At 40.9% G+C, this 25,882-nt stretch overlaps 1 protein-coding gene across 1 annotated transcript; it reads left to right on the top strand.

The window, feature by feature from the left end:
- Positions 1-24,043, top strand: cox10 (cytochrome c oxidase assembly factor heme A:farnesyltransferase COX10). The gene is made up of 7 exons (XM_083904202.1): positions 1-100; positions 938-1,080; positions 1,203-1,578; positions 1,981-2,105; positions 18,361-18,431; positions 21,550-21,782; positions 23,219-24,043. Exons 1-7 carry the CDS (start codon positions 70-72, stop codon positions 23,650-23,652), a joined length of 1,413 nt encoding a protein of 470 aa, XP_083760328.1. The 5' UTR covers positions 1-69; the 3' UTR covers positions 23,653-24,043.
- The last annotated feature ends 1,839 nt before the right edge of the window (positions 24,044-25,882 follow it).

Raw genomic sequence — 25,882 nt, 5'->3', positions numbered from 1 at the left:
CGGGGTCAAAATGGCGACTCACTACATGTGAAGGGAACGAAACGGGGACCGGCTTTATGATTGGAAAACATGTATAAAGCGCCGTGTTGCAGGCTGTCAGGTAACGCCAGGCGAACACGGGACTATCGGATTAACGCGCCGTTGAATGTTGAAGCATTTTCAATACAAGCTCCGCAGCAAAGACGGAAGCTAGCTGACTAGCTTAGCATATAGCTAACCCCCTTACGTGTTTGGAGTGCAGCAGTGACCTTATACGGAGGTCAGCTCTACATTCAGCTAACGAAATATTTCAATGACTGTCTTTCGTTTTACATATGCAGTCGTTGTAGTGTTACTATCTGTTGTCAAAACAAGGAAAGCGAGCACAAATGTTTGATGATTTATATTGGTTACGTGACGGCTTGGTACGACAATAACAAGTCTGCTTTCGGTAATACATTCGTGTAATATTTGTCGCACTGCATTAAACTGGAGTTTTAGAATATTCTCTTGAATCATTATTGTTGCACATGGTGATATTATTAGCAACACGTTTGAAATCGTTAGTAACATTGTTCCAAAGCTGTAAGGACTAATGATACAGAGAAGTATTACTTAATTATCAGCTGCAGCCATTCTTGGTGCAACAAATACAATCATTTGCTATTTTCATCCATTACCTTTCATATATCACATGTATCGATTTTACAGCAGGTTTTGTGCAGCTTGGACATATACTGTGGATTTAGTCATTCTTAATATCTCTGGTTTCTTCAACAGCCATAAACATGCTGGTGTTTACAGCATTATGATGATTTTTTTTTCACTTTGAATTTTCGTGCTTTTCATTTGAGTCAAGCAAGCATGTGTACATTGTTTTATGGACTTAATCAAACTGACTAAGCAATATTTATAGAGTTTGATGATTGAGTTTGATGATTTACTTTGTGTCTTGCAGTTTTGGTTGGTTCCACTTTGAAGCAGAAATTAGTTCACGCTGTCCCCCGGTGGAACCAGACAGCTCGCAGCCTTATTCAGCTGCACAGAAGCGATCCATCAAACTTGTCGACGTATCAGCATCTCTGCTTCCTTAAACGCCAGGTACCTTTTTTGCTATGCCTTGTCTTTTTTAAAAATTATTATTATTTCAGTTGCTTTTATTAATGCATTTGTATATAGTATTCATCTGTGAATAACCTGTTTTTCCATTGTTTTCCTTTCAGTATGTATCAAAGTATAACAGTGAGCTTCGTCAGCGTGCCATCCCGAAGCAGACCCGTATCCTCCCCATTGTGGATGAGAGAGACGATGGTTTGGACAGGCAGTTGGAGAGAATACCTATGATTGATGCTGTGGTCACAGGCCCTGCGCCACACTCGGAGGCTGTCACCACTGAGACGCAGCCTGAAATATGCCCAACTACAAGAGATGCGGTGGCAGAAAAAGATTTGGTGTCCCACACAGTTGAAGCTCCACACATACACCTAGAGACGGATGAGGCAAAGGATGCTCGTCTGGACAGACAGTGGAAACAGCTGAAGTTTGAAAGGGACCTCTTACCGGATATCTATGCCAGACTGGCCAAAATCAGGCTTACAGGTAGAGTAAACTTAAAAAGTACATCTCTTGCTATTTGCAAATTGATTTCTGAAGAAAATGTTCACAATTGCATATATTACTGAAACTATGTAGGAACTAGGAAGATAACCCAGGTGGGTGAAGCAAATAATAATCTCACAAATTAATTAAAACATTTAGAACCTGAAGAAAAGGGTCACTGTCTCAGCTTTGCTGAAAGGTGCAGCATAATTCCCATTTCCAGTTGTAATTTGTTCCTTCATATCTTCGGAGCTATTGGCCATCTGCATTTTCTTTAGAATGTGTCTTTAGAAACGCTGGACATAATGTGGCTTTTACAATAACAGCTTTTACATTAATATGATAAACATAAATAAACACTTTTATGTTACTTTTCTAATATTGTTGCTTTTGTCAATTCAGCATTGGTGGTTACAACTGCAGCAGCTGGCTATGCAATGGCTCCAGTGCCCTTTGATCCATTCACCTTCTTTGTGGCCTCTTTGGGAACAGGCCTCGCCTCTTGTTGTGCCAATTCCATCAACCAGGTCAGTCATCCTGAGAACAAGACCTCACATGCCTATTTCAGCATGTATATGTATTGTCTTTGGTTCATTGCACGCCACATGCATTTCCAGTGACACCATAGAAGTTATATTGAAGAACATCTATTTGGTAGAATATTTAATATCATTACACTCACATTATTAGACCATATCTAATCTTGTACTACAAAGACCCCAATAAAACAAACAAAAAGTTCACATTGGTTGTTGTTGCAGCTAAAAGAAAAGTAAAGGAATGAGTAGTAGTCCAAGCTAGCCTTTTTGTCCTTTTAATGTGTTTTTTGTTTACTTGTTTTTTTTAGAAAATGTTGAAAAATCCCGTACATGTGAATTTTTTTTTCACCAATCTACATTCCTCTTTTGCCGCACGTCTCAGAAATGCACTGAGCTGTCTGTAACGCTGTTATTATTTCTCTGCTCAAAGCTTTTTTTAAGCTATAAACAAAGGGGAGCGAGTGTACCAACACACTTAAAATACCTAGAACAAGTAGAGCCTCCCTCTGCTTTCTGGTGTTGACGTTGTAAATTGGAACTTACTCTGTGACTTAAGAATATTAGTATAATGTTTGACCCTTCTGCCTACATTGAACTCTGCTTAGTTGTCTTTGGTCTGTAATTTGGAAACGGCCATGATTACATGGCAGGTTCTTGCCCTTGGGGCATATTCTCCATCTCCTGCTCAAGCCTACCCTCAACAGGCTTGTTTCCCCTGCTGTTTGTATTGTTTTCAAACACAAGTTGTACTCGTATTGATCATGTTGGACCTGAGGTTTTGTCAAATACACCACAGGTGCAGTCCAACCCCCACCTGTGCTTCACCTCAGAGGGCTTTGTCTATATACAAATTTGCACGTTAACCCAATGTTGTTGTTTTTTTGCTGTCATGCCTGCCCTGAATAGTGTCAGTCAGTCAATTGCTCAAGGTAAAATTTCAGTGGGCTTTAACAGAGCTGTGCACCTCTACCGCACACTGAGCAGGTGTGTAAATATTCTTCAGGTATTTGAAAAATGCCCCTTTTCCTCGTGCTGAAGAGAGTAGCCCCGACTCGAGCTCCAAGACATTCAGAGCGCTGAGTGATGTAAGAGGCGGCAGCCACTGTTCATACCGTGGGTGTTCCATAATCTGTGGGCCCACCCTCACATCAGTCCCGTCACTCTTCATTTCTCCACCAATTCAGCCTGAGGTTAGGATACAGCATGGCGTCGCATTTCATAGAAACATTGTTATTTGCCTTTCAGGGCTTCTCTCTTGTTTCCTCTCTCTGGGTCTAGTTTTCAAACCTACAGCAAAGGTGAAGGATGGACCGAATTCACAGCGGATGCTGTGTGTGAATTATTCTTATCAATGACACAAGTGGTGTGAAAACCTAAAGGAAATTTGCATAAATATTTTGGAAAACTAGGTGTTTTTCAGGCTATTTTATAACACCCACTTTTTTAGTAGACCACACGTATGAAGTCCCCTAGATATTAATGACGTGTGAATGGGATTTATTCAGCTAAATTTGCATTACACTTGAGCACTATGGTAGGATTTACGGTATTTTTGGACTAGCTCACATGCTTAGAACTTGAATGAAATCATCAAACCAAACAAACAAAGTCAGCTAGTGTATCCCTGGTATGCCTGGTATGAAAAATATATGTCATACTACATTAGATGAAAGAGAAGTTGTTGGTGTTGCTTTGTTTGGGTGAAGAATGCCATTTTCCTGGGTTGTAATTACACAAACACTGTAGCACAAAGGATGTCATGTGTGACACGTAATTGCCTGTTGCTTTGCTGCAATGAACCAACTCAGGATTGGCTCTCGGTTCTTTTTGTTGAAGACACGCCCTCACCTGTATGTTACCGATCTCCCTGGTAACACTTTGGCCATCCATTTGTTTTTCATAAGCTTGAAAAAGGGGGAAAAAAAGGAATGGTGAAGAAAAACACTACCTTCAGATCATCTGCCAAATATTTCTTTTTCCCTTTTCTCTCTCTTTCATCTTAAAGAACTGGTGCATTAGTGGTTAGTTGTGATCAAAGCTAGATGTCTTTTTATATGAAAAATCAAACACAATCTTGACAACCATATCAAAGTAGAGGAAGGCGCTAGTTAAGATCACTTCCTATAGAATCCACTGTTCCTCCCTAATCCCTTAATTCTCACCATCTAAAGAGGGAGTGTGCAAGTATGTGACCACACAACTGTCAAATTACCTTGAGGAAAGGAGGAAAATGTCTTGAGGGAGAAAAAAAATGCTTTGGCTCTTGAAAGTGGCAGCCAGACATTCAGTAGTGCTGTCAAAAGCCAAGGCTGCTCTTTGTCCCATGTGGGACATGCCCCTAGGGCCAACAGAAATGTTGTGGTTTCTTTTCAAAATGTTACTCTACTGAGGAAACGGATGGAAAGTTGTAAGCACTTGCAGTCACGTAACAATGGCAAGTTAACTACAGTTTCTCATCACGGTACAAAACGCTAATACTGTCATGTATGACAGTAAGAACAATTAGTTCCAATCGCAAATGGATGTAATTATATCAGTTTCCAGTTAAAGTAGATCTCATGGATTGGCAATTAGAAACAATCTTGCTACTCAGGCTGCCATTAAAACCTTTATGGAGGTGCTCAGGTAAAGAAAGGGGTAACACTTGTAAATGGCTCAGCCTGTTCAAAGACATAGCAAAGCTTCCACGACAGACTTCCCTCTGTTCCTATAGGGTAGACTTAAATCGCTAACATTAGCTGAAAAGGTCTTTAGGTCTCCTGGCCCCCACACCGAGTACAACCTCTGCAGGTGTTCCAGCCATCATCACCTTCCATTTTGGCCACTACTTCAGCTAATTGGATAATTAGATCAGATGAGTTGCAGGCAGGGGTTGCTGCACCCCCAGGAAATCTGTGCCCCCCTGCAGTGTAAACACCCTGTTATGGCGTTTATTGTCAAATACACTGCGCTTCACTATTTTGACAGCGTCTCGAGTGTCAAGCTGCACCGTGTCTGCTCGTGTGTTTGTTTTGATAAGGGTTGAAGCTGGTTTGCTTTGTGGCTGCCTAGTGTCATTCCTGTTTTCGCAATGATGACCGTGACTTTTCTTTTGTGTCTGTGTCTCTCCTGTGGTGAGCTGTCTTGAGGCTGGCACGCATTAGCGAGCCCCCACAAGCCCCCAGCACATCCACTCCAAACACTCGCAGGTACACCCTGCTCTCTTGTCGTGTGCAGGCATGCATTATTTATCCTCCCGCATGTTTCCTTCTGAGAGCATCTTGGTCCTTACCCTCAAGTGTATGGTCACACACTGAACACTGGTTATACAGACAATCATTTTATCAAAACAGTGTGATAATGTGTTAGATTTTTTTTCAGCCTTTGTTTTAATCCAATCAATGTGAAGAAATATCATTATAAATGCTACTACTAGTTTATAAAAGCATGGTCACCTCCACTGACACTGTTTTCTACCATTTCAAGCACACGGTAGCACAGTGCAGGCTTGTTCTAGCAGTTGGTGTCTTAATCTCTCTATCACTACATGGTTTGCAGTGGCAGTCATCTTGTTGTTAATCATATTTACCCAAGTATTTGGAGGTCAGATTGGTGTGCTGCCATGTGAATTTGATCCCAATCAAGTTTGGAAATTCCCTTGGTATTAAACAAATTAAATACTCCCCTGAGGCATAGCTAGTGAAATGCATAAATCTATTGAGTCTGTTGAACTGTAAATATGTATGCTTGGCTTGATTAAAAAGCCTTAAATCATAACAGCAATGTATTGTGTTACTGCAGTCAGAATGTATTTGGGTTTTAGTTTTTGACTGTAGCATTTGGACTGAGATTTAGCTCTATCTCTGTCAGATACATTTAGTTGCAATCCCGTTCTATAAACAACCTCAATTATAGGGGACAGCATGGGATACTTTGTTTTTTGAGTTCGTAAGCTCCCAATCATGAGATGGTCAATAACAGGACAGCATGCTTTTGCTTTTTTAAAGATGTACTTTACATGTCGTGGTGTCCTCATTACAACCAGCGTGCCAAGCCACGAAGTGAGCATGTTTCTAATAATGTCTAGGTGTAGGATGTTTAAGATATTCCTTTTTGCTTTGGTTGTTTGTTTTAGTGATGTCTTGTTGTATTTGTTATTTTGGGGGGATTTAGTATACATTTGTCTGGGATGGCTGGCTATTGTTATCTTTGCTTGCTACATATACATTTTTTGTTACTGCTGCTGTTGACAGACTGAAGGTATAGATAGTGGCCCATCAGTAGCACATTAAGTGGTAGATGTCCGCCTCTGTCTGGGTTGGAGGCAGAATTGCTGGGCCTCTACAGTCAAGGCTGTCAGTGCAATTTTCAAGGGTAGATCTCCTCTTGTTGTAGTTTGGGGTACCTCACAGGGCATGGTACCTCTTGAGGGTATCATTATTTGAAACAAGACCTCATGACCACTAAAGAACCACAAACCATTGCGCTCCATAAAGAAAGTGAAACCTTTCCACTGGATTTGTGTCTGTTCCCTGCTGAGAAGTAGTGACAGAGGATATGGCTTCAACAGAATACCTTTAACATGATGACATCATTGTGCGGTTTGTTTTTCCCTGAGATATCTTTTGGCAGATGAGTTGTGCTCATCATATCAGTTACATAAGTTACATTCTATAATCACCAGTTAAAAATATTTGTTCAATTTGCAATGTAGTTGGTATTTTTCCAGGGGTTTTTGATGTTAAATGTCAAATACATCAGAAAGTTGAATTCACACAAATATGATCCCATCCTTAGTTCAGATTACACTCTTTGAATCATTTTATCAGGAGCTTAGTGAAAACAAAATGGCAAGTTGATATTTGACATTGATAGTTTTGTTTTGATGAGCTGCCAACTTGTTATTTAGGCATGGAGGCACTAATGGAAATTTCTCCCTAATTGCCCATTGACATGGCACGAAACGGATTTTCATGGAGGTATCTTTGTTTAGGTACTGGATTAAAATTAATATTTAACTCCCGCCTTGTTTAATAGTTAATTTCTTTCAAGCCTTTTGTATTTGTCAACTGTGGGGTGCTCATCCATTTCAAACTGTACAACTGGGTCTCTTGCAGCCTCAAATGGGAGGCAGATGCTGTCCTCTGATAGCTATTGAGATTAAATCCAACTACTGAATAGCCCCAAGATAATGCCACAGAGGAAGCGAGAGAACACAGTTGCCAGGCAGGCTTGAATATGGTTATATTAATAATAATAATTAATGTTGTGTGTCTGTGTTCGTTCCTTCCAGGAATTACTCATGTTGTGGGGGCCTAAATCTAAACACAGATATATTATGGGGACAAAAAGCAACTCCCCATAACGCAAATTGTTCAATTTCCTTCTAGAAGACTCACATCAGTGTTGCAGTTGATTGGTCTGAGTGTTGTGAAAATCAGTGTTAAAGTATGCTGATAAAATTCTGGTGTTCAATTAGTCCAAAACCAGCTGTCTATAATGTAGCCATTTACACCGTCTGTTATTATTTTGCACATTTCAGTCATAGTACTGCGATTAGGGGATTGAAACATTTAAAAGTAAAGGACATGTTTAATAAAGTAGAGGGACATGGAATGAGGCAATTCATTTGTAAGAGTGTTGGCAGGCAACAACAGCAGGCTAATGAAATACTTGTAGTTCATTTTATGCAGCACAGCTTTCCTGCTGATCTTTACAATACCAGCTCACTTCATACACTCAGTAAAACCTGCCTATAGTACAGTGAATGTAGAGAAATGCTTGTAAAGGGAAAAGCACAATTACCTCAGGTTTTATTTGAATTATGTTGTACCTTTCGGTAAAATAATTGCATTAACATAATATTATCACAATTCAAAGCTCATCATTTAGATGCAGTTGTAATATTTTAATAAAGAAAAATAATAAAGCTTGCATCCTCTGACTTTGGAATCAGAGACTATACATGTTTAATATATTGTTAACATCGTATAGAAAGATTTTGTGTCCAGAACTCAATTATAGTCACATTGCGATATGAGATAACTTGCTAGCATTCTGATAAATATAAAAAGCACTCTGTTAACACCAATCACGTCATGGTTTTAATAATTATATGTACATTACATATTCTTTTTCTATTTGTTTAGATCCTTTACTGCACTCATACCTACAAAATAACTTCAAAAAAGAGGAAACTATGGTTTCTCACCGGAGTTGGCGTAGTCTTTTGTGAAGATCACACTCAAGAGATGCACTTCTGCACATACAAAGTGTCTGACTTGTTTGGGCAAACCCACCTCACCACAATGGAGTTGCCTTCACCCGGGGGTATGAACATATCTGAGTGATGGGCAGGTGGAGCCCCTCCTCAACACTTCCTTGATTAGCCTTTAGCTTTTGACAAAACACTGTGATTATGGGCTTCACTGGCATAACAAAGTGATGGCAGGCACCATTGAGACTTGAAGGGGAAACCACCCACCATAGCACTGTCTGGCACCAACAACATTTCTACACTTCACATTGCATGAGTGACCTCACGCAAGCTGTTGATGTTTCACCGGACAGGACACACCTGATTCGAGTGATTTCTGTTTTACTGCTTGCGGCAGTGTTTTCAGCAAATGAAAAAAGTCTGAAATGGCCAATAGATTGTCACTGTACAGCATACTAATGTTAAACTCTGTTTGAGTTTAACCTACCTGCTGCTCAAAGCAGCCATGAGAACTCATTTAAACTATGTTGGTGTTAGTTTTCTTAAAGCTTTCTGGACCTTCTTTCCCACTGAAACACAGTTAGCTGCACCTACAGGATGCTTGGTGAAGGTATCAGTCAATAGAGACACTGAAAGGCCCCTGAATGTCTAGAGGACAAGCCGTCCCTCTTGCACTAGTGTCACACTGAAGCTGATTATAGCTGGTGATTAAAAGGGTTGCTGGCGATGCCCTCCTTTTAGAAGTGGCCCTTTCCTCTTTTCATTGTTCCTTTGCCCTGCTGAAAATTAGCAGACTTGGCCAATAGGCTTGCATACTCATTCAGCGATTTCCAATCCACTTCTTGTGGTGTTTTACTGCAGTTAGCAACTGTAATATTGCCTTGTTCTTGATCTTCCCTTTTCCTCTTCTTCTTGTTGCCAAGCCTCAACCTGAATGTTTTTCTTGTTTTTTATATATAAGTAAAATCATAATCAAGATTTTATTACCATTTTTAACATTTAACATTTTTTAACATTTTAACAATTTTTTGACTATTTTGCAAGTTGCTGAACAGTGCAACCAAACTATTAACCTATATAAAAATATAGCCCCAAAAGAAAAATAATGTATTGAACCATTTAGGCCAAATCACCCCTAACTTGGCATTGATGCAGAACGTCTATTCTTATACTAATGTCAGTCAGATAAATATATATTGTGTTTTGATGTGTGCCTCTGAACTATAATAAAATCAGCGACTGGCAAATGGCACATTTCATGAAATGTCCTTCTGTTTTCTGTTGAGCTGCAACGTTAAAGTTATTTAGACCTCTATTTTTTGGCCTGTCTTCTTTTGTTAAGTTGCTCGAGGGTAATTGTACATGTAGATACACAAAGACAACTCCCAGGCTCCCTGATATCTATTCTCTTCATTATTACACCCACTACAAGCTCTTGTTCTGATTGTATTGGCGATAACAATGAACAAGTAGAGAATGGTGTGTTTTTGGGGGGCTGATTATAGTAATAATTCTTCAGTTTGATTTCTTCTGGAAATGACATCTATTTAAACCATCACATTTTTTTTTTTTTTGAAAAATCACATTTATGTATTTGTGTATATTTTAGGTTTTTTTTCCATGAAACTTGAGCAAGTTTGCCCTTTTTATCTGAAGGTAACTTGGCCAAAGGCAAGTAGGGAACACTCTTTGTAATACTGAGATCCGTGGATAATTAACAAAAGCAGCCCTGTTTATAATGTGCCTGTGAGCCAACACTGCATGCTAATTTGGTTCAAACATAGACGCTTCAGGGGCAAGGGCATCATGGCTGGAAAACAAGATGGTTACCCATACCAAAGCTTTCCCAAAACCGTTGGTGCTTCTTACAAAACAGTTCTTGTCTCTTATTTTTAGCAGGAGAAGAATTTCAGTATTATGCATCACAAGTTAAAAAAAATAATTTGTTGCTTTTTTTGTTGGCAAATGTCCCTTTTTGTGTGTGGACTCCTCCTTCAAAGCTTTTCTGTGTCATTCCACCTAATGAGGTTTATATTGGTGCCTTATCATACAGTCACAAAAGTCCCATCTTCGTGCTGGATCGGGTGTGGACCTCCGTTTCAGATGGTTAAAAGGCTCAGACAGTCTGTCATGTAGTAACTGTTGATTACCAGTCACAAAGTTTTAACTGCACCTATGCTTTTCGGCACTTGATACGAGGCAATGCTAACCCCACCTGGGGATCTCAAAGAGATCATAAAGCCACACTTTGCTTTCTCTCTTCATTTATGGTGATATCTTAATCACTGTTTTCACTTCTTACCAAGCCTCTTTTAAGCCAAGAGCTTGCAAAATAGAGCATTTCATTGTCAGCCCATAAACAAAAATGACGTATCTCCCTAAGTGTTACTCTATAACTTTACTTTGAAGTGGCTTTTGTCATTAAGGCCCGTGTTGTCTTATGCATTCCCTAGATTAGTGGGTAAAGCTAAACTGCATTTAGTTTTTCCATCTCATGGATACTTTTGGCCATGTGATAAAAGAGATCTTGGATGATCATTGAGACCCAGTTCAAAAAGCTCATTGTGCTCATCCGCTGTGGTGTTGTCTGTCTCCCCACGTGCGTCCAACACAACAGCCATTAATGCACAAAAAGACCATAAAACCACACATACGTGCTTTACTCTGAAAACTTTTAATATAACTGCACAGCCATTCAAGTAGGAGGAAGTAACCACTGTTGTGTACCCATTCATTTTACACCCACACACCTTCAATCAATATGAAAACCATTAACAGCTGGGCGTTTGTCCATTAAGTGATTATAGCCATATGTCTGTATCTTTTATCTAACTTTAACCGATTCGAGGGATTCCACATATCTGTTGTCTGAGCTGTGCTTATAAAACTTAAATTACACCTCTCTATGCTTCTGTTGTAACGACTGGTTTTAGCCCACAATTTAAATGGCACTTTACTTTGAAATTGCCTTTGTTGTTGAAGACGTGGGTCCTTTTTACTTTGCTTATCTTCATTTTCATTTTTGAGGAAGACAAAAAGCTTCCTCTTCAAAAATCAATGTTGCTGAAGGAAAGTTTGAGTTCACTGTAAGATGTGATCCCATAGCCTTTTACATTCTTAATATATAGATTTACTTGACAAATTACATTACATTTTAGATATTTAGTGTAGGAATTTGTAGGATATTGTGCTCCAATTTTCTGTGATAAATTAGTATAATTCTTTTGTTTCTGCGGCCACATATACAACCTCTCAGCCTGGGCTTACTTTCCCAATTCAGACTCTTGAAGGGAAGCTGTGTCATGCCACATCCTGCCAGGAACAATTTATGTTACGGTCTGAGGACACATGGTTGACAACAGCTCACTCCAACAACACTCACTCCTTCAACAATTCGACTAACTAACTAGTAAACCCTTGAGTGGAAAAGTGGGAAAAGTGGAATGGGTCTACGTGTGCAAAGCTCTAGCAGTGGAGGAGGAAAGACTGACAGGAATTGTGCTAGCCTGTTCAGTCTCCTCCAATTTACTGTAGTGAAAATGAATGAAATTTGTAGAGGACTTATTTACTGCTTTTGCTTTTTTGCCACTGTTTATCACCCGTCTTCCTTGTGTTGGGTTCATTAGCAATTATTCTGCCTCCATGTAAACATAGTTCAGTTTTTTTCCTTATTACATTTCCTGTCACTCAAAAGTGCAAAGCTAAAAATAAAGAGGGTTAGCACACTAGGAGACGTCTTGAACAGAGTTTTTACTTTAAATCGCAGGAAAGCTGGCAATGGCGCACATTTCCTTATTTAAAAACCCAATCTCATGGTAGAATAAAGATGCTTCAAGATAATTCTTGAGGCAATTTCAAAGCAAACCCTTGACATGAACCCTGTATTTTATTTGTCTTTTCCTATTTGGGTCAAGAAGTAGGTTGTACTTTGTCCCAGTGCATACTCTGTTCACCAGCAGGCTGAGATGCATGTGTGTTAACAGAAGTCTAGTTTCCAGAACACTCTAACAAGCAGAAAATTGAAGGAGGTATTTTCAGAGGCAAACTTACCTTGGAGGACTGGCTATATGTAGGTAGTATCGAACCTGTGACCTATATTTGTTATTTTCAGTACAGTTAATGTCATGGCTGTTCTGGTTTTAGTTCATACTTTTTTTTTCCAACTTAACTTTCATTAGTATGTAGTTGACCTTAAGAAGATGTTCAATATCTTTATAAAGTAATGTTGTGAGCTAAACCCAGATGTAGACCTTACTGTCTTCTTGTAAGGCGCTCATTTGGATTTGAATGGCTTGTTGAATGAGCCTGCCTAGATCAAGGGGCTGAATTTTGCTATGGGTCATTGCTGCAAATACAAATATTCCAGAGGTGCTGATGGCTGCTGTCATGTTCGAGAGAACAGCGAGGGCCTTCATAAGCGCCTTCTCCTTATCACCTCTAACTTCCAAAGGGTACATTTCTTCAAAATATTCAGGGCCAGTCATATCATTGCAGGCTTCTTGTGGTTGGACACAGCTGTGGACCAAAAAAAAATCTAAACACTCACATTCTCTCAAGCATACACATCGACATGCACATGCTTCTTTTCCAACTGCACCTAAACTGTTGAGAGGCTTTCAAAGTACTTGTCATGTCAGTCGCGCCCTCACAGTAACTTGCAAATGCCCACTGATGGAGGAAAGGACTGTTTATTTCTCTTTAAACAAGTGACCACACACAGGCCCGTTCTATGTGTTCAGCTCTTCACCGATATGTTTTCCCACAGTTTTTGAAGCTTAATATAAAGCACTTAAGTATGTGCACAGTTCATAGCAACTGGAGTGAAATTCCCTCATTAATAAAAGGGTTAACTTATCAGACAGAGCCTGGAGATATGGTTGGCTAGCTCACCAACAAAGGAATTTGTAATGTTTGCATAGTTGATATGTTCACAGTGGAATAAAAATGGGGTAAAGTATACTAAAATTAAGATTAATATTTAGAACTTGTACATTTCTCCCATATATTTAGCTCTAACGCATAGTCCAAAGGTTCTACATTGTGACATTAAATAAACATTTTGGAACTGAATATTTTTCTCTTTCACTTGCAATCAGAGTCCTCCCTCTCACTAGGAGGCACTGTGGCTTGGTCCTGGTGCAAGATAAATGATGACATCAGTGATGTGATATGACAGGGGGTATGCATGATGAACTATGGCATCGCATTTAAACAAAAAGCACATTTTCACTGAGGCTCCCTGTATTAGTGATTTAAGATGTCTGTGCAGGACAGAAATAGACTTTGATCAGGCGAGCAGGGGGAAAAGCATGCAAAGCGAAATGTAAGAATAATACTCCACATTTACTCCATTTCAGTCTTCATCCTCTTTTTGCTTTACCTCACTATCCCTCTCTTTGTGGCTTGCGTGGTGACAGCATAGCATGTTTCTGCCTTGCAGTGTGCTTTCCCAGATTCTTCCAATATCTTCACGGGCAAACAGGACTGATTATTGGTAGGGCAGAGGCAATGTGGCTCTGCACGGCATGAATTGGCTGATTAACATGAGGACAGTTTAGCGCTTCACTGTCTCACTCTTGGGCCATTAATCAAGAGAGAAGCGGTGCCAGCTGAACTGCTGCCAACGGCTGTACACAGACCACTGTAAAGAAAGGGGGACATGGTCCACTCCTTGGTCAGATGGAGAACTGCACCCTCTACCTTGTTGTCTAGAAGGAAGAAAATAAGATGTTTATATACTGTATAGTTACTCTGGTATTTAGAAGTCAATTAAGTATTGCTAGTTTCAACTTGGCGAGTTACATTCTTTTGAAGGTTAAAGTAATGTTTACATACATGTGCATGTGTCACTGTGCAGACATAGAAATTTGGATGTCTGGATCATAGCTTATGTCATTTCGCTTTGCCCTGTAAACTCGATTTCCTTGTTCATGAATTAAACAGTACAAACTATCGTAGCCGTTTCATGTTTAATCACACCAGCTGCGCTATTACCCTATCATTTCATCACGTCAAAGGATCGCAAATGATAAGAATGAGCAACATCTCCGAGCTGTCCATATCTAGCATCCCAGACCTACCTCCTGTTATTACCTCTCACGTCCACTGCATATGATATGGAATACATTTCTATTTTCTCACTGACAGTAATGAAGTGATAGTTTTCTTACTGTCTCAATACCAAATTTCAATGTTGTGTTTTTCCATAGAAAGATTTTGTTTTTACAGTCCTTTTTATACTGAATCCATATCATGGCACATGTCGCAACTGTTTCTGGCATTTATCTCATGTTTCCTCTTTTCTGACTATTTCACTACAATCCACACAGAGGTGCTAATAGGTTAATGAATGCTTTAGAAGTGTTCAACAGGTTCTTCACTACAAGATCACAACATTGCTCACATACCTCCAAGACTATTCAAGTGACTTAAGAGACATCAACAGCATGTTGGAGATGGAACAGCAGCCCTCCCTCTACTACACCTTGAAACAACATAGTTCTGCCCTACCAGTGTGTTTTGTGTGTGATGTGCCTTGTTGTGTGCTTTGTTTAGCTCAATTTATTTTCTTTCATTTGACTTCAAGACTAATGAATGCCTGCCAGAACAAACAACATGACTTCTGAGGACAGCTTAATCTATGTAAATCTTTGGCTGCTCATTTGTCAAGTGGTTGATCAGAGAATTTAAGGGGCTTTGAGAGCTCTCAAGCTTTTTTTTCTCATCCGAATTGGCTCGCACCCAGCCTTTTGGAGTTTTTGGGTCTGCCATTTTATTCCTGTGTGCAAACAGTTGACATTCCAACAAATGACGACTTGGTCACGTTGTTCGGTTTTGCCAGTGCACCTGTGTTTCCCTCGGGGAAGTGAGAGAGATGTGCTGTTTAGGCCAGCTGATGTTTCTGTGAACCAACGCCATACAGCTGCTTTGGCTGCATGTATTCCTGTGCCTGTGTTTAGGTAAACTCCAGCCGTTCCAGTTGACACAGTAAATGCATGGCGTGTAGTTACTGCATCACTACTCTATGCCAACCTTTACCCTCCCTTATTTTTTACAGGTACAATTTATGGGTTGGCATCACAATAAATCATACTAAGAAACAAAGCCAAGTTATCTTGTTCTACTTGAGAATAGGAAATGTCTCCCTGCAGCCTGTTATCGATTGAGTCATGGTGGTAGGCAGTGGGTCACGTTCTCTCTTTAATAGCGTTGGGGATCTGGCAGCTTAAAGCTCCCTCCTCCTTGCTTCACACTTTGGTCTTGCCTGTTTCCACCCCTCATCATCTGGCAGATAATTGCCCCTGCAGTTATATGTTTGTGTGTGTGTCCATAATTGAGAGCAGCAGCCTTAACTTCCGGTTCATTCTCGCCAGCCACTTTGCTTTGTAATGTTTATCCTGAGCTTGATTTATAGGGTTGGTATTGATCCAAACTTTTTGTTCGGACTGTTAGTCACCTGAAGCTTGAACCAGTTTAAAACTTTTGTTTTGTATGCCACTTATTTAAAAAGACATGGTGCATATTCACCACAGTGGAAACTGAAGTTGGGGACACTTTAATATGCAAAAAACCTAATATGTCTAAATTGAGTTGTAGTGAAAGCTAAACGAATTGTTCTAACAATTGTTTTTTATTTAATTTGTTAAACCCCTAACACTTAATTTTGTTTCAGAAAATGTGCTAATACATGGCGATAGAGATGCCTATTGACAATCGTCTTTGTCAATATTCATGTTAATTTGACAACACAGATGGCATAAGTGCTCGATTAAATCACAATCTGAAAAAAAAAAAAAAACTTTGTAAAATAGTAAATGCGTTTAATTTTGTGGTTCTCTGCCGGAGACTGCTAAACCACCAAATACTGTCTGTAAATTACAGTCAAGTTACCTCAGTTCACTGTGGTTGAAGACCTGTGAAAATTAATGAAGTTTAAACGGATGCTCTCTGAAGCATTGAGACCTCCAGACCTACCTGTAGCAGCACATAAACACCAATGGCCCAATTAATTTAATACCATCATTGTAACATATGGCAGTATTGGGTGGAAATAATGACAAGGGCTGAGAGGGGGGACTGATGTGAACCAGATGACATATTGCAGCTTAAAAATCAGAGAGGGATGAACAAAAGCAGAATGGGGCAAACTGAAATGGTCGACTGAGTGACTTCGACATCAAAATTGTCACTTTGCAAAATCATCCACAACATGTTCAATGTGTGAAATTCTTTTCTCCCTCTGCAAACTTCTTCTTTGGTCTTATTTGTGGTGCAGGTGCCTCATACGCCTGTGGAGCAAAGTGCACAGGTCTGTCTGTTTTTTCATGTGGAATGATGTTATTGGAAACTAAGTGGAGGTTTTATGTGAGCAGTGGTGCAGCGAGCTTGGCCCTGGGCCTGCCTCAACCTTGGTTCAGCACAGCTCTGCTCTGTCCTGGCCACAAAGTGTATTTCTCTCTCATGCGGCCCCTGACCTCCTGACGCATTTCCTGACCCAGGAAATAGAATTAACACCTCAGTCTTGGCCTTAGGGTCCCACAGTCACACACACAGCTGTGCCTTACCCTGGCTGCGTCCAGTAAGACCCAAATAGGTTGTACTCAATGACAACCAAAGCTAAGATGGAAATGGAAGCATGATATTTTCTTTGGAGTGTAAGAAAAGGGCTTATTCCTCTATTTTTATTATTAGTTTTAGTGCTACTGCAACTTTAGCACTAACTAGAGCCAAATGAGATATATATATATATATTGCCTACTTTATTATGTGTGGTAGACACCACCTTCAAAAGCAATGTTTCTTTCATTACGTTTGCTAATTTTACCTTCAGTATAATTCAAAGGAGAAGCTCAATTACATTCAAGCTTGAAATCCAGAGGAAGTCCACAAATGACTCATTTAAACCATGTATGTTGAAACATGACGTATGGTCTTGACAGTCATATTCCATATTGTTGACTATGCATTTTGCGGTTGCTGCCTCATCCGATTAGGACACATTATTTTACTTGGAATTTTGATCTTGTGTCGGTGGCATTCAAAATTGTGACATATCACACGCACCAGATCTTATTGGTGCAGCCCACTCTAATGCTCTTCAAAATAGAAATATGTACATCTGAAAGGCACTGCCTTCCACCAAAGGGTTCTTAATAATATGATGGCTTTTAGGTGTCATGCGTGCAGTAAATCTGGGAAGTAAGGTTGAAGGAGAGAAAAGTGGATTATCTGTTTAGTAGACCTTTTATGTGAATGATATACAAGAAGATATGGAGCTGGAGTAGTCAGTGCTTTATCTGTTTTCTTCATTAGTTAAAGGCTCTTGCAGGCAGGCAAAAACGCACATCTATGCGAGTTTACGCTCGCACACGCACACAGGGAGAGATTATCCAGTTCCTGCGTATAAGCACCCCATGTGTTTGCATTTAAGTCACACATTTCCAATCTCATGGGAGCACTTTGAAGCATACTCCTCCAGAGTAGATCATAAAACAGGAGTATAAGTAGGTTTTTTTTTTGTTCAAATACTTGTGTCCCCGACCACCCCACCACCCTACAGCTCGCTGCCCCCCAACTTCCACCTCCAGTTCATTTACTCCTCAAGTGCAGGGTGAGCATTAAGCAAGCAGCTCTTCCCACTTTGTTTCTCTCCAGATGTGGCAAAGAATGACTTGGAAGAGGAAGCTGTGGTGGAAGTCTCTTTACTCCACCCATACACTACTGCTCTTGCTGTTCTGAATTTATGAATCTCACAGACACTTGTGCGGAAGTTAACAAGCGTGACATCAGAGAGCATGCCGACACTGAATTAGATAGTTTGTCAGTGTATGTCGCTGTATCTCAGCCTGACCTGTTCAACTCATTGTTGAATTATAGACGCATAGCTTTTGAGCTGCAGTGTAGGAGTCTCGCAAGAACCACAACTAGTGTGGGGACTTTTCATTGCTGCTTGCAGTATGTGGAGATGTAACATGCATGAAAAAGACTGGACATTTCCCCCATGAGTGTGTTTTGTGTCATTAACATCTTGTTACTCTGTCTCCACAGTACTTCGAGGTGCCTTTCGACTCCAACATGAACCGTACGAAGAACCGTCCACTTGCTCGTGGACAGATCAGGTACATTTGTCTTCTTATGGTGCTTCACAGCATTTTCTCATGGTCATCCGTATGAGCTATTTGGCACAAAATAAACCCCAGCTGTACTTTTTATTACCATAAAAAAAGACTGACAAAGAACTGAAGAGTATGCTGCGGGAGCAAGAGATGCAACAGCACAGCATGAGTTCAAGTTCAGTTCTGTACAGTCTCCTGGACAACGATACGAGACGGCTAACTTGGCCGTCCAAGCTGCCTTGTGCACAAATCATACAGGAAGATGCTTTGATCAACTTTATCTACCACACATCTAGTACTTGTTGAAACACTTCTGTTTCAGCTTTGGTAATTGAGTTATGTCACCAGAGTAGACAGCAATGACCACCCTCTGCTTTACACCTGTAACGTGTAACGTGAGCTTGTTACAAGGTTTGGAAGGAGGAGAGATGAGGTTGAGGTTAAGGTGTAGTTTACCTGGCCATCCCTACTTTGCTACCTCCACTGTTTAGATGACAGATAACCTCTGTATTGGTGCTCAGTGAACTGCATGCATCGACACGCTCCTACAACTCCTTGGAAGACTGCCACCCTTCGGAAGCGGGCAGATACACAAATATTCACTGATACACGAACCACCTGTCCTCTTCACCCATTGTCGGCAGCGTTTCACTCTTACAGGAAAAGCTTCCCGTCTCGTCTTTCATTTTATTCGAGTGAAACAAACGCAAGCATCTTGTTGACATAAGAGGTTTGGATGCCTGTCACTGGCGGTCCAATTTACATGCAGCCAGCTAAAGGAAGTTAAATACCTCTGTTGCCTGCTATTATATACCAGCAACATAGTCACTTTAAGACTGAATACAAGTATCACGGCAGGAGCTTAACACATGCAATTCTGCACTGACAAACCATTTAAAAGTGGATTCTCCTGCTGTTTAGCTTTCACCGAAGATGTTCCGTCAATGTCTAAACACAGCCTCTTGTCTGGCTTTTAGTGTCTCCCAAAAAGAGGTGTTTTCTGTGAGACGCACAGAAATGCTGCCTCCCTCACTCCATCCCTCTTGCTCTCTCTTCCTCTGTCTGCTGACAGCAAACAGATGGAAGGCTTGGCCTTCCTGTCAAACAATGCATGAGAAGGACACATTTTACACATTGTCCATGTTGTTTTCAGAACAAGGCTTTTTTTTTTCTTTTACGAGCCGAACGATGTTCCTCCCGCTACATCTGCCTTACTGCACAAAGTCTGTCTGCTCCGTATGATGTCAGCTTCCAAAATAGTTTTTTGCCCTTTGAGTCTGGGTTACAATAGTGTTTCCCAACCTTTTATTGGTCTTCGGTAAAATAATGTGGACCATAATTCCACATTCTTTGTTGTGGTTTGAGGCTTCCACATGTGGAGATGATGCTGGATTGCTTTCAAGACAGTGAGAGACGAACACAGAAGGTCAGTTTTCAGTCTCTCGGGTTAAAGACGGACATGATTTGTGTGTCATGGCTGTTGACTGAGTTGGACCAGTTCAGTCATAGTCTGGCTCAGTTAGTTTTAATAGTGATACAATTGTGCTTCTATGTATATTGTGTAGTTTTGTGTGGCTCTTTCAACCATATCACACCATTTGTTATTAGTTGTTTGCTCTACTGATAAAATATTATACTAATTTCCATCGTCAAACTCATTGATTAAAATGGCTGATTCATGAATGTCAACAGTGCTTTGAAGGAGAATTGTTTAATTTTCCTGTTCATCTATCAGCGCAGATATAATAACTCGTCTACATTTATCTTTTCCATATTCTACCTCTTCATCCTCCACATGAAAGGCAGGGTGCATCCTGGATAGGTTGCCAGTCCATGGCAAAGATGAACAAACATTCACTCTCACACTGTGAGTGTGAGGGAGAACTACAGTCAATGTTGAGTGTGCAGTTAATCTAATCCCCAATCTACATGTTTATGGACACATACAGGGAGAAATTTATCAGCGTTTATCCTCAATGATCACATGATTCCACAAAAACTGCAAGAAGGTTTGTGTTTCTATAATCTGATCCCAGTATAGTCGTTACTGGCCAGGATTACACATTTGGAAAGTTTAGAATTGCTTCTTGTTGCCTTGTCATCTTTTTTTACTACTGGACTATATAACAGGTAACAAAGTTTTAAGTGGAATCACCCGGTTTCTGTAAATCAACGCGTAAATCTGTCAAGTTTTACATGTTGATCTATGGCCTTGGTTGTTTCTCACCAGCTGCCCACACTGTTGGTTTTCTGTGTTGACTTTACCCACCTGACGTTATGGCTGGGACTGTCAGACTCTAAGCAGAGGCCGGTGAACCCACCTCGGGGCCATGTGACACGCTCCCTCCCCCCTGCCCCCCCACCGAGCCAGCCCACAGCCAGACTGTCAACAGCCCATACCCAGCCTGCACGGCCCCACCTCAGCCCACATAAAACAGACATAACACCACTAATCACATTAATGTACCAATCCCCCTGCTCAGCCACACCACCAAAATAAAAGCCCTGTTTGCTTTTTGAAGAAAAGGCCTGCATTTGGTCAAGATTTTAATCTGCCCTCTCTTTAATTTATGGAGCATTTACTGGTGAATTTGAACCAGACCTTGCCATTGCTGCTTTCAATAAAAAGATGAGGAGAGGGAGGAGGAGGAGGACAAAGTCTTCATCCGGGTAAAAGCCTGAGCGGCAGCGGTTTTCCTCTGCTCGTTTTGATCTCTCCGCTGTGTGCACATGCTATTCATCTTGCAGGACTACTTTTATCCCCAACAAACTCTTATCAGATGAGCTTCCTCTAAGCCTCCTGAGATCAAGCCATGCATGTCCACTGACTGTCAGTGTGTGGCATCCGTGTGTGTGTGTGTGTGTTTATGAGGGAACATGTTTGACTATCATTGACCGATCTGATGCGTGCACAAGTCCACAAAAGGTTATTATCACACAGTCGCAATGAAAGTCATGCACCTTTTGTCTGTGCCTGTACCCGTGTACTCGTCCGTGATTTCCTATTTATACGTAAAAACAACACCAAAAATTCTTGTAAACTATCCTTTGTGTGCGTTTTTATAAATCTGATGCTCATATCCTCTGGCCCTGTTTCTCTTGTCTTTCTCATTTACATCAGCCCCCTCCATGCAGTCTCTTTCGCTCTGGCGTGTGGCGTACCTGGGATCGCTCTGCTCACGCTGGCTGTTAACCCGTTAACTGGCTTCCTCGGGGCCCTCAACATCTTTCTCTACACATGCTGCTACACACCACTCAAGAGGCTCAGTATCACCAACACCTGGGTGGGGGCACTGGTGGGTGCCATACCTCCCATCATGGGCTGGACAGCTGCCACCGGGTGTCTGGAGCCAGGTACAAGTCACCAGTTGAAATATGTGTTGTTAATGGCCTCATGTGTTTAGCTAGTGCTGACATGTTTGGTTATTGGAAGAAAATGACATTTTAATTTCATTTTGGGAGCAATTATAACAGGTTTTTTTATCGCTGTTGTCACTTTTCAAACTGAGCCACTGAGTTGAGATACAGTCTGTTGACACGCAACAAGATCTACACCTCAACAGCCTGCGAGGGACTTTTTTATTCAACAGCAGTTAATCTAGAGCCAAAGGAAGTAATCCATTAACAAATTAGTTAATTACAGAAAAATGACTCCACAACATTACTGGCAATTAACTCTTTTAATTATTATTATTATTCAAATCATTAAACTTGACTTGGTTCCAACTTTTCAAAGGTCAACACTGCTTGTGTTTGTCATTTGAATGTATTTGAACTGGCAGTTATAATGGACTATAAAACTAATCAAAAAATAAATGCTGCAGCACAAGTTAACGAAGCCACATTGTTGTTTTCGCCTCGCTCTCACACCATCGTTGTGCTTCGCCGGGTTTATCGGGACCTTTCCAACCTGCCCTTACATCACACTACATAAAGCTTTATTTACATACTCTATAGCCCAGAATCCCTGTAGTGTTGTTAGTTGTCCTTCCTCGGTGTTCCTGCAGAGTATGAATACACTTTCTGTGAGTGGATTTGGACAAAAGCATCTGCCGAATGAATGTAAATGAATGGAGTCAAGTTAGTGAAGAGGAGTGTTTTGTTAAGGCAACTGTTTTTATCGTGTTGCTGCCGTATCCCTGAGGAACACTTAGGGTTAATATTCATTAATATCAAATAAAAGTGACGTTATTTCTTTAAATAAACTCTACTGTGGCTCAGCCTTTGCAATGAGCTACATTTTAAATGTTTAATAACTTCCTGTTGTTCTGCTTTCACCCATATTATTAATAATGACTGTAATTTTTTATGAAAGAACATGTTTCTATTAGCCAGCGTGTTAGCGTTGAGACAATAATTGCCATAATATATGCATTTTTCTTTCAAGATGTAACCTAAGGAAAAATACAGTGGGTTTGAATATGACATCATTAATGAAGACGTCAGACACAACACTGCTGCCTTTCTGCTTCTTGAAGTATTTTGAAGTTTTATATTTTACAGTGGGCCAGAAGGTTTATGTATCACTGTACGGAATTTACTTTGGAAACTAGCTGTTGGAATGGTTAAAGCACTGTATTGAATACTTCATATTTAGAATAAAAACAAATGTGTTTCTTTTATAGACTAAAATAACCATTGAAAGATTAATAATTGTTATCTTTTCCCTCCAATTTAAATTACTATTTATGTCAGGACTTTGTGTAGTATCAGCATGCTTAGTATGAGTTAAAGAAGCAGACTCTGTAGTCTGCATCATTAATCCTCTCTCCCTGCTCCTTTTATCCCAGGTGCTTTGTTGTTGGGTGCTTTACTCTACAGCTGGCAGTTCCCCCACTTCAACGCCCTCAGCTGGAACTTGAGGGAGGACTACTCCCGCGGCGGCTACCGAATGATGTCCGTCACCCACCCCGGCATGTGCAAGCGGGTGGCCCTGCGCCACAGCTTGGGTCTCATCGGCCTGTCGACGTTGGCGCCCGCGCTGGACGTCACCCTCTGGACCTTCCCGCTCATCTCCCTGCCCATCAACCTGTACATCAGCTTCCTGTCGTTTCGCTTCTATCAGAAGGGCGACCGCGACAGCGCCCGCAGGTTGTTCTTCTGCAGCCTGTGGCACCTGCCCATGCTGCTGCTGCTGGCGCTCACTTGTAAGAAGCCTCGCAGGGACCCGGAGGACGCAGCTCCGCTCGCAGCCGCGGCTTCACCGCTCACACTGCAGAGCTAAACCACTCCACGAGAGATTTCAACACCTCTACTGTACAAGTTCTGAGGAGCTCAGCTGCTGCCTCAGGGTTTCATCACCAGGTGATGGACACAATATTTTACCTGTGTTAAATTCAAACCAGTCGCACTCACTGCACATCAGGAAGTGATGATTGTGATCAGTGCAGCATCGGGTTGTAATCATTTCACTGTGTGTGTGCTGTATATATTCTGTATTTATTTGTATAGGGGCCCCTCTGTGTGTTGTACATGACTGATATTTTTTTTAATGATCCTTTCTTTGGATCCATGCTGCAGTACGGAATTTGTGAAATGAATGGGGGAAAAAAAGAAGATACTGTATATGAAATTATTATGAAGTAGCTGCTCGATCCCTTCTGCCTGACACATAATAGGCCTCTTTATTCAGCAAACACCGATTTGCTTCATGGTTGTATTTCTTCGTGTTAAAAGTCCTGTATCAAACACAAGGGTAAATGTCCTTTGAGAATAAATGCATCATGATCCTAACTGTCTTTTGAGTTTTACTCCGTTGCTGTTTACACTTAAACACGTGTTGGCGCTGTTATCGAAGGACCACACTTCTAAGTGGTGGTGCTGATGCAGAATACACATAATATATGGATTTAAGTTTCAATTATAGCCTTAGTGGATGTGTTGGCTTCAAATGTAAGTCACCATCCCTGCAATAAGCTCTGTTTAACAGGAGGCCACCTCCACACCTGTCGGACAACATGTGTTCCCCCCCCTTCCGCCCTTTTTTTTTTTTAACCCCTCGTTTTGGTATTTGGTTACATTTGCATCACAGCACTGGGGAGAAACGAGCTGCCCCCTATCCCCTCACTGCCACCATCCCTCTGTTTAAAAAAAAAAAGGATGTGGGATTTAGTCAAGGCCGGGAGAACTAAAACGACCCGACATCCTCGTAAAGTGTCTAAACCGGATACGGAGTTTCATATCAGAGGGGGGGAGATGAAGCCAGCTGTTAGAGTTGGGATAAAAGAAGAGGGGGAGAAAACACGCACGCACACTGTTGTGTTGGAGATGTGAGTGTGATGGTTTACACCACGCTCTGTGTGGGTTTTTTTTTTTTTGGGTGGCAGGGTGATTTTGATGCATCTCTGATGCTGATGGTTGAGAAAAGAGCTTTGAACTAGAGCTACACTGACTATGGTTCCACTGTTGGTTATTCTGTGGGTTATTGGCCCAAAATATATGATTACATGAAGATTGAGATGTTTCCCAAACCTCAAATTAGCATCTTCTAATGTCTTGTCCATGGGAAATGTGTTTGAATGCATTGTTTTGTTATAGTGTTTGAATGCCAACATAAATATTGTAGTTTTTACATGGATGAGACAAAACTCTGATGGCATTACAAGTGAGAGTGCTCCTTGTAAAACTTGTAAAATATTCTCTCAAAAAAGCTTAAACCACAGACTCAAACCAGTTACTTAATTATCATAATAGCGAATTAATTTGCTTTCACTGGATTTACACCTCCCACCTCTGATTAAACTGAAAGTCAGAACGTTTTCCATGAAATGTGTGATTTAAAGCAACAAGTGGGGTATTCTCAAAGCTCACCTCCTCCACTCAGATTTGTTTTACTTCTTATAACTTTACATGGACGTTAGAGCCTCTCTCTCTCTCTCTCTCTCTCTCTCTCTCTCTCTCTCTCTCTCTCTCTCTCTCTGTCTGTCTCTGCAGAATGATATACGTTCACTCACTGCAGTTTCAGGTGCTCCTCTTACTACATGTGGTGCTCGCTTTAAAGTGTTCTGTGACTACACGTTTGGTTTGGAAGCCACATGTGTGCAGCTCGGTGCATGAATGGGATAAGAAGACATGTTTCATACAAGGAAACCAAGTGAGTGATATTTCAGATTTTAAAAAAACTGTGGATTTTTAGAGAAATTATAGAGTTATTACACGAGGCAGTGGCAGTTGACCGTAAGATTGATCATGTAGGGTGAGGAAAAACTTGGGTGAGGAAAAACTTGAGAAAGTCAACACTATTTCTCTTCTCCCCCCCTTCTTCTTTCACATGGAGGTTTTGCTCTTTCCCACTGCTGATATCGGCCATTAAATCATTTATATTATTTGCCCCGTTCGGTGCGAGTCTGAGCTCTGACTCCAGAGTCAACAAAAGTGAAGAGCGAAATATGCATCTGTAAACAGGAGAGAGGTCCCCGAGCGGCAATGTGCAGTCAGGCCCACTGCTTTCATAT

The sequence above is a fragment of the Microchirus variegatus genome, assembly GCF_963457635.1.
Source record: "Microchirus variegatus genome assembly, chromosome: 17".
NCBI classification, from domain to species: Eukaryota; Metazoa; Chordata; class Actinopteri; order Pleuronectiformes; family Soleidae; genus Microchirus; species Microchirus variegatus.
This window is presented reverse-complemented; position numbering and strand designations above follow the sequence as displayed.